Source organism: Melanaphis sacchari, unplaced genomic scaffold (genome assembly GCF_002803265.2).
Source record: "Melanaphis sacchari strain LSU unplaced genomic scaffold, SCAv2.0 Contig23_pilon_pilon, whole genome shotgun sequence".
In the NCBI taxonomy this organism is placed as follows: Eukaryota; Metazoa; Arthropoda; class Insecta; order Hemiptera; family Aphididae; genus Melanaphis; species Melanaphis sacchari.
In genome coordinates this window covers 5,060,183-5,070,474 of record NW_020271114.1, presented here as the reverse complement: position 1 = coordinate 5,070,474, position 10,292 = coordinate 5,060,183, and the positions used below count along the sequence as shown (strand labels likewise).

The following is a 10,292-nucleotide window of genomic DNA, read 5'->3' as shown; positions in this document are numbered from 1 at the left end:
ATATGGTGACGACGATAAGATATACAATAACAATAATAGCAGTCTGAAAAATGTATAATATTATTATGCGGCATTGGTTTTGAATAATATTATTTTGTGGCTGCTAAAATATGCTGGTTCTAATGTACAGCACTACGTGTGGGTACTCGTAGATGGGCAAGAGGCGAGTGGGCTGAGACGGAAAGTTTCCAGCCGAACGACGGTGTGACAATACGCGGATATCATATTATTATGTATTATTATTTATATTGTTATACCGTTGACCTACTTCTATCGAAATGTTTTCCGCCGTACATGCACACGACAATATTATTAAAACATTATGATAAGGCCGATGTAGGTACACCGTATGATGGATGCATGACTTCAAACGGTGTATAAAAGTGAGATCGTCGGTGGTTTACGGTTTTAAACTTCGATTCTAAATTGTTTTCAACACGTTTGATTACTACGGTTTGAAATGTATTTCACGATAATAAACGCCGTTGGCTATATACAATAATAACCAATCAGCAGTGGATTGGTAATTATAAAGACAAAATCAGTGTACGACATGATTACACGAATGTAGTTTGCTTAAACATTATCGTGTTTACATTAATTATTAAGTCATAAGGGTAAACATGCTAAGTCGAATGTCAATGTTCGTCTTCGCCCACGTTCTCAGAGCCAATGTTCAACAGTTTGAGGTGCCGTTGTATCATCCTCCCGACGTCTCGTTCGTTCGCATCCACCTGTAATCACAAATTTCCATCGATCTCATTCAAACTTTGTACACAAACGTATTAAATGATATATAGTACGATTTCGCGTTTAAATGTTTGTCTAAATCACTCGTAGAACGTAACTCGAAAGCCGTAGTCAAATGTGCTTGTATAGTATTATTATATTATACATTCTATACTATACCGTCATTAAAATAATAATAATTAGGACGTTGATTAGTATAGATAATTTACAAAGCAATTATTTTCTCGAAATTAATATAACTATTTTGTGAGCATTTTAAGAGGATGTCAGCGCAATGTTTGTTTACTCTCTCTTGTCTACGCGTAACATAGACAAAACGTATTTACATAGAATAATTTTTTTTTTTTTATATTTTCAAGTAATTTTAGAGTAAAATCACCTATAACAAAAATTATAGAGAATAATAATTTTGATAATTTTTTTTTTTTGAATACATCAATTTATCTAAATATTGTATCAAAACAATTTTAAACATTATTTAAATTTATATATTTTTTTTTATTTTAAAATTTGAATGCTAAGTTAAATAAAAATAAAATATAAAACCTATATGTTAAACCCTCGAAAATAAAAAACCTCTTTAATTTTTGTAATATTTGTTTTTATTCTATAATTATACAAAAACGTCAAAAAATTGATTCTGCGTGAATGCGTTTTGTCTACTTTACATGTGGGCGAGAAATAGAAAACAAACAGTACGCTGACATCCTCTTAATTATTTTCTGTGCGAAACATTCTATAAAGTGGTAAATATTAAAAAATATTGACTTTAAAGATAAAATAAATTATATGTGTGTTATGAATAAGAATGATTAAAAGCTATACTTGAATTTGTTATTAAAAGTACGAAACGTTTTTTTAATAAACTTAATTCTACTATAATTTTGAAAATTATAAGTCCAATGATAATAATATTATAAATATTTTAAATTAAACAAAACAAATGTAGTGAAGATTACCCCATCTCCTTATAGTTGAATTATTTTAGGGTACTTATAATGTTAAAAAAAATTCTATAAAGTATTCCAGTCTATAAACGTATTTTTATGGTATAAGTTGGTGAGTTAGATTTATACAAGAGATAAATATTATGATAAAAGGAGCATTATATTTTAATAAAGATAAAATACCTATATTTTATTTTATTTTTAATAAGATGTCTGATGTTTAAACGTTATTTACAAAAAAAAAAAATATATATATATCTCCAAAGACTCTTAAGTCTTGGACCTTATTCAAAGTTGGTTTCCTCTTAACGTCTACTTGAGTGGTAAATATTACCTGCAAAGTAAAGAGGGAAATGTCAGTTCCGACTATGTTAAGTAATTAAAAGAAAAACAATTATAAAAACATCGTAAAGTGTGTAATTTATCATTATATAGTGGAGATAAAAGTTTTTGATTTACTGGCTTATAATATTGTGCTGTAACACTTTGTATAATATTCAGTCATTCTTATATTTAGAATACATAAATTTAAATGGAAATAATGTTTTTTATGAATAATTTATTGTTTGAACAAAAGTTTTTTTTTAATTTTTTTATAAAGTTCTTTTTTTTTATTTATTAGCAATTAAGTAACCATTCAATTTTCAATTTAAAAATTAAACTATTTTCAAGATGAATTATTTTTTAATTTACCAAAGATATTATCTTTTTTTTTAATACGAGTATATAAATAGGTATACCGTATACACAAAAATATTATAAATATACACCTATTAATATTCTTGTAATATTAGTGCAAAATATGTAAAAATAATAATAAGTATGATATGCTTTTAAATGAAAAACAAGATTTTATCAAGATACCTAATTCATATTCCTTTATTAAATTAAATGTGTAAAAGTTTAGTTATTTTGTAGTAGTAAAATAAATAATTGCACCTATATATTATATAATGTTCATGGATAATAAAGTGCCTATGATACTATTTATGATTTATTATAATTAGTTGTTGAAGTAATTCTTAATTACGTTTTATTTATAACTTAGTTTTAAAATAAATAACAGTACAAGCGAACACATACAAGTGACAAGAAAAGCTTGTGTTACTTCGTCTAACTAATACATAACATAGATAATTTAATGTTAATAAGAACCCGTTTTACCATATTGTTTTTAAAATTAGAGTAAATTGACCAATTCTAAAATATACCGAAGTATTATCTAAGACATCTCAGAAGGTATGTAGGATAATTTTATTTTGAAGCAAGTTATGAAAATTTGAAAAAAAGTATGCAATTTTAAAATTAAAATATTAAATAAAAACCTTTTCGTGGTACTTTAATAATAATTTAACTTTTAAATTTAATAATAATTCAATTCAATTTAATATTTAAAACTAGAGAAAAACAGATTTTTCTGAACGTGAAATTTGATATGTTATACGTTAGTAAGATGGAGGAGACGACACACGTGGGTATAATATATAACGTTCTAGTTATATTAATATTGTTCGTACATTTTCCAAGTGATGTTTCCGTGTCATGTTGCTGAATAATAATCCAAGATCGATGTCAGCTAAATTAATCGGAGGTCTCGTCGTTTCATCTTCATACGCAGATTCAGTTCTAAAACAATAGTAATTTCGGTTAATTAAATAATAATATATAACCAAAGTATGAAAAAAAATTTTATATCTTTACACTCTCGAATTTAACTCAGCGGGTTTTACTGAATATAACAAGTCCGCGTCAATATTTTCATCTGCATCCGGCATTATAGGTATATCTGAAACGTTTTAATTATAAAATGTAATTTATAATATAAAAACTATGATTATATTAATATCTATTTGATTTATAAGCATTTATATCATATAACAATAAAGAATATTAATATAATAAATTATAATGCATAATATGTTTCGATTATAACTATTAATTGGATTATTATTATTACTTATTACTTAGCAAATATAATAATAATAATTTACACATAGTATATTATGTACCTTATAATCTATTCAAGAATGCTTTTTAGAAGTACGTCATACCAAGTATTATAGGTACTGATATTTGATAAAATTATTTTATCATCTATTACAAATTATCTTTTGAACAATAAATTAACAGCACTGAACTGTTTAAAAGTGTATAATATTTTATATACTTATACATTATAGCATGTATATAGCATTTTAAGTCATAAATTAAATATAAATCGTATCCAATTAACACACATTTCAATCAATTACTTATTATATTTTTTATCAACGATTTGCATTTATCGTAATCACGTTTCTATCATAATAATTTTTCACCAAAAGAACATAAAACTCTATATTGTTTAAATTACCATTGTTTATTTTTGTAGTAGTGTTAGAGCTTGATTTCTTTCGCGAACCAACAAAGTTATCAAATTTTCCTCTACAACAAAACAATACAGTAACATTATCATTAAGTATAAAGTAGTTTTTATATTCATAACTGCACAATTTTATTTATTAACAACACACAGTAATTTATTGTTATTGTATAAAAGAAATAAATAAAAAAATAAAAAATTTAATATATAAAAGAAATATTGAAATTGGTAAAAGTTTTAGATGTGACGTGATTAGGTTAGGAATGAAGCTGTGATTTATGAATCATTAGCATCCTCTAGATTATAATTATCATTCTATGAAAACATCTAAAATGTATACATTAAACATTTCTCATTATAAACGTCATGTGTGTACATTGTACATTTTATAATATTAATTGCTATCAATAGTAACGAACATATATAAAATATCCCGCGGAGAAAAAATCCAATGAAAATTAGTCAAATAGAAAAATTTAGTATTAACCAAGTACAAAATAAAATAAGCAAAAAAAAAAAATTGCATAATAAGTACGAAGTAAATATAAAATCCAAACATATTCAAATCATTTAAAATAATATATCACAAACATAAAATTCTAAAATAACCAATCTAAAACATATGGATAAACTAACTAAAATTATTTAAAAGTTAAAAAAACTTTAATATTAATTGCAAAAACAAGTTAATTTTACGGTTAAAGTGCAAAAGATGGACAATATATACATTATTAGAGTAAGAAAAACACTACTTAAACTGACCATACTTATATATTGGAAAACTGGAAAAGTAAAAATATTATTATTATTTTTACTTTGAAAATTACTCGGCTTTTTTGTACATTGTTTATGATTTTTTAGATAAAGTGTAAACTTTGATCAAATAACAATTCTAGATAATTTTTTTTTTTTTAATGAAACGAATGCAATAATGAGAATTTTAGAAATTTCAGCCATAAAAAAAATCTTTTTATGAAATAGTTCAGGTATAATTTATTTTTTGACGATCAAGATTTTAAAAAAATGTTTATGTACAAGTAAATACTTATCAAATAAATATGCAGCAAAGACGGAGAAAATTTTGAAATTCTAAATATCACACGTACTCTAATATATTATTATTCAAATAAATAATTCTCAAATAATTTTCAAATTTTAATTAAATACTTATAGTAAAATTTTTCAAATATATAATTGATAATTTAAAAGTAATCAAATAAATTATTTTTATTTTGAATTAGTGTGATTTGATTTTTGCTACTAAATTAACTAAAATTAATTTTTATGTAATTGAACTATTTAAATTTTTTGGTGAGTAGGTCGTAATGTACCATCATAATCAGTTAATGAATTTATGATTATGATAATACGTATAATACTTTATTCACAGTACACTGGTCAATAAATAAATTGGATCACCTTAAATATTTATAATGTATATATTATATCAATTACAGTGTTCATATGAATAAGGTTCACGTTACCTGGTTTATATGTACTTATGTAGATTATCAGGTACCAGGTAGTAGTTTTTAGATCTTACTCGTAACATATATACATTAAATAGTTACCCAATATAATATTGAATTAAAGTACATATACATGTAAGAAATGTCGAAAAAATAAATTGATAGTGTGGTTTTATTTAAATTCACTTACTTCATAGTTTCATCAACCCAACGTCCAATTTTCGACTTTGCTCTTTCAGCCTGTTACAAAAATATAAATACAATTTTAAGTTTTCTAATTAACTTAAATTGTAAATTGTATACTGTAATAATATCAAAAGATTATTAATTGTTATAAATAAGTTCCAAAGTTGAAAATGTTTGGTCTTAGTATACTGGATCACAGGGAAGTTTTAAACCCTATTCTGATTATAAAATTTTAATATAAAGATGATAAAATTATGTAAATTTGTTGAAAGATTGTGAATTTTTAATCAGTATGATATTTTATTAAATTCGATTTTAACTGTAAAATTGAACTTATTTAGCCAAAAAATAATTATTATTTTCAATTAAATATCAACCCTTTTAAATACAATAACACAGCCCTATCATAAATATCAAAGATAAATTTTAAATCAAAATATAAATCACCCATCCGCTATACATAAATTTCAATTTAAAACGCTCTCAATAATGTTACAATATTACATTACAATTAACCTAAATTACGTACCTAGTTAGAAGTGGTACTCAGTACATTAATATTATATTATGTATTTGTATGAATTTAGTGTATAAATATTATGTTTAGTGCGTCCTAATTTTCACTAAGTAATAATATTATATTCTAAAAATTTTGATCACGCAGTCGCACATAATTTGTATTAACAATATCTTAGTAAACTACTTAAATAATTAGCATTCTATCTATACACTAAAATACTCGAATACAGATATTGATAACATATTTGATATTTTTGTCACTATTTATAATAACTAATTTTTAGCAATTATAAGAATCACCATATTCACCAATCAGCATTGATTACAAATAGTAATTATTAATATTAATTTATATATTGAATATAATATTATGTCAAATTATAAATCGCACAAACTTTATTTTATTGTTACCTATAAAAATCATAATACCATTGATTATAAATACTAATAATAATACTAAACAATTTTTAACTATAAGTAGCGTACCTACCTATGCTATCTATAGGTACAAAAATAATATTTAAACATTGTAATAGTAAACGAAAACAAAGTTTTCGGATAAAAATACCCCGATATTTTAACATCAAAATATATATTTTTTGATATGTATGAAAAACATTCATAGATAAACAAAATTAAATAATTAAATTTATATATTCTTAAAAAATAATTATTAATATAGTAATTTTATTGACTTTTTTTTTTACAATATCAAATCTGATAAATATTTCATTAATTTTTCTCACCTTTTTTTAATAGAATTAAAAATCAATTACTGCTTAATTCTCTCATTTTGAATTGCTAACAAATACACATCTTAATCGAATTTAATTGTATTGCCTTTTGTTGAGTATTGTCCAATTTTAATCAGTGGTAGAGACTAAAATCTTAATCGTCATTACTCATTATTCATTATGCCCGCCATTACGTTGGAGTTTTTATACATTATTTTGGTTTGACTAAAGTGACTAACCAAAATAATTTTACGTTATGTATAGTTATTTTCTTTTCATTTAAAACAAATTTTCAATTACGGTAACATGTGTACATTCGACATTGCGAATAATCAACCCCTAAAATATTCAAATTTTTGTATTATACACATAGTTCCCCAAATCGGCCTAATCTAAATAAAAAGTCAATGCTCTGAAAACCAGTACCAATGTTAGTGTATTTATTTAATAAAAAAACGTATAGTTAAAATTAAATAATATGTTTAAATATATTATTTTATAACTGTGAATAAAATAAAATTTTTATTGATTAATTAACATAATTAATTCCAAAACAATTGATTTAATTTATTCTAATAAATTATTATTTATTAATAATTATATCATTTTTTATATTATAATTTATAACCCTTTAGTTTACTATTAAAATAAAACAATGACTTTAAATAGCGCTTTAATATTTTACCATAATAAATATTGTTTGAATCACACTTTTAAAATACTTCGTATAACACACTTTACTTTTCATACTACAAAAAGTGAGTAATACACACAATTTCTGATTTCAAGGGCTGCGATTAATGAACCTATTGTATGATAAGCTTAAGCTCGCATGGTCTGGATCATTTTATCATTGACTACGCTAAAATACAGAATAAAAATATTGAATATTTTTTTGGAAATTGTAAGTACCTATTTATAATGATATTTATAGCTATTATACAGCTATTAAAAATCGTCAGTTTGCCTTTGCCATGGACCATTGAAATGCTACTATAATCGATAGCGACCGTGCATATGTATGTATTTATTTACTATGCAAGAAACGTAAACGATATTATAGTCTATTTCCTATAGAGGTACCCGCATAATATAGCGACTGCAGATTTGTTACGTACTGTTCTTCTTTGGTCCGGAAGGCAGTGATATACTTATCGTGAAATAAACACTTTATCTGTATTGTGTTTTCGCCTAACATAACATATATATATATATATATATATATTATATGTATATACATATGAGTGTTAACTTGCCAAACCGCATGGAATAAATAAATAAACAAATTATGAAACTTTGTACTGCTATGACCTCGAAATTATAGCTAGATCTATATGTACGATTATAATAAAAACTAATATATGTACGTCAAGACATTTGCCGATAAAAGTCCTGCATAAAAGTTTGGGAAATACTTATAATACGTATAAAACTTTGATTATTCAACCTCTAGAAATTTTTAAATATAAATACTAATTTTGATTTCTGTCCATGGTTATCTGCTACTAGCTATCGTTTACAGCCCTACTAAGTACTGGTATGTTATTATTATTATAAACTACCACATATATTTTGCACGTAATGAATAAATCTTAGGTAGGTACTTACGGTCATAATATTCGATAACGAAAACAACGGAACTATGTAAAAATATATAGTATCACCGAGTCTAACTAAGCACTATAGTGGCGGTATCTAGTGATTTTAATATAGGCACATTAATAAGAAACATTTAACTGAAATATAATAAATAAAAACATTAAAAAAATATAAAACACTTTAAAAAATGAAAAAAATATTACATTATATCATTACAGTTTGATAAGATAAGAACTGTAGTATCAATAGTCTGGCTATATTATATTATCATATTATACACGCTACCAAGGCAACAATACACAAACATAAAAACCTGCACTGATGATTTCAACGCAGCTCTGTACAGGTGAAAGGATATTTCAAGGTCAACAATACAGGTGTCTGTATAACTTCTACCCACAATAAACGACGTAAAACTACAGTGTATCCTGATAAACATATCATACTCATTAAATCAATATAATAGTCATTAAATCGATCATAATATCTTATTAATTTGAATAAAATCTGAGTTTGAATTTTAATCTATCGTTTTTATACTTCCACACTTAGTTATTCCACAAATTATTTCAATCATACCAAACCAGTAGTAAAAATCCTCAGCATTCAGTACATAAAAAATAAATAAAATTATACATTTATAGTCATTATTCAACAGCAACATTATCTTGTAGATATTTTTATTCAATAAGTTCAATATCCAATTGTACTAGTTGAATAGATTATTTAATCTTAAAATAATATGCAATAATGTTTTCTTCATCTCAACTTTAAATCATTTCAACGTTATAATATTGGTTTTTTTTTTTTTTTTTTTTTTTTAATTTTAATACATTTTTAGTATCGTAAAATCATAGTTAAAAACGATATCAATACCTAACCATAAATGATTATTATATAATAGACAATCGTATCATGGATTACACTATTATAGAGAAATTTACTAGTTATAACATAATTATAACTAATATCTATAAATATAATATACTTATAATAAATTACTTAGTACAAAACAATTTTACAACAGCCATGGTAAACTATAGATAACAGGAATTTTATCATGTCTGAAGAAAGAGGAAAGGAAGTTCAAAATAATATCAATAATGAATAAAATATATATATCTAAATATGTATATAATTCATGGCAATTTATAAAATAATTTTTTAAGTAAATTACATAGAATAGAATATAATAATAAAAGTAATAATAATAAAAACCTTAATAATGTTTTTAATTTAAAAAAATAATTTTCAAATACAGACGTAAAAATACACCACACGTTTATTGAAGTGCAGGCTTATGCGATATGATCCGCGAATATTATACTATATACGTATTGAAACCGAAACAGATGGTGCGTGCTTGCGAAGACAGCAGATTGTGTTTGAAAAATGGTTATCAACTACTCCAAAACTTTTGCGGGATAAATTTCGAGTACGAGTAAAAGTAAAATAATGGAAATGGTGTGCTGTGTTAAATGCCTACAAAGGAAACCAGACGGCGATTGCTCGAAAACCTTTGATTTCTCATAGATAACGTTTATGAACCTATAAATAATGTTTCCATAAATCGATAAACGTTTAAATTAAAAAATAACAATGCCTAGTAATTAGTATAAAATTGTAAAATTAAATAACTACCCTATTTTTAATAATAAATAAGACAAGCAGGTACATCATCAGTTTTACTCCACAATGGTACAATAATTATTACAATAATGGTTAG

At 24.1% G+C, this 10,292-nt stretch overlaps 1 protein-coding gene across 2 annotated transcripts; it reads right to left on the bottom strand.

Annotated features, from left to right (window-relative positions):
* Positions 1–29: 29 nt before the first annotated feature.
* LOC112594688 lies at positions 30–8,766 on the bottom strand. Of its 2 annotated transcripts, none has more exons than XM_025339632.1 (6): positions 8,576–8,764; positions 5,719–5,768; positions 4,051–4,121; positions 3,399–3,483; positions 3,215–3,323; positions 30–734 (listed from the first exon to the last, which is right to left on the bottom strand). In XM_025339632.1, the coding sequence occupies exons 1-6, from the start codon at positions 8,579–8,581 to the stop codon at positions 639–641; spliced, it is 417 nt and encodes a 138-aa protein (XP_025195417.1). In that variant the 5' UTR covers positions 8,582–8,764; the 3' UTR covers positions 30–638. The 2 variants fall into 2 exon arrangements, with proteins under 2 accessions (XP_025195417.1, XP_025195416.1); XM_025339631.1 differs by lacking the exon at positions 30–734 and adding an exon at positions 1,885–2,031 and having other exon boundaries at positions 8,576–8,766.
* Positions 8,767–10,292: the final 1,526 nt, after the last annotated feature.

Coding starts and splice junctions, on each gene's coding strand:
- LOC112594688 (XM_025339631.1), bottom strand. Junction 3,484..4,050: donor TACTACAAAAATAAACAATG/GTAATTTAAACA, acceptor AAAACGTTTCAG/ATATACCTATAATGCCGGAT. Junction 2,032..3,214: donor GGAAACATCACTTGGAAAAT/GTACGAACAATA, acceptor TTTACTTTGCAG/GTAATATTTACCACTCAAGT.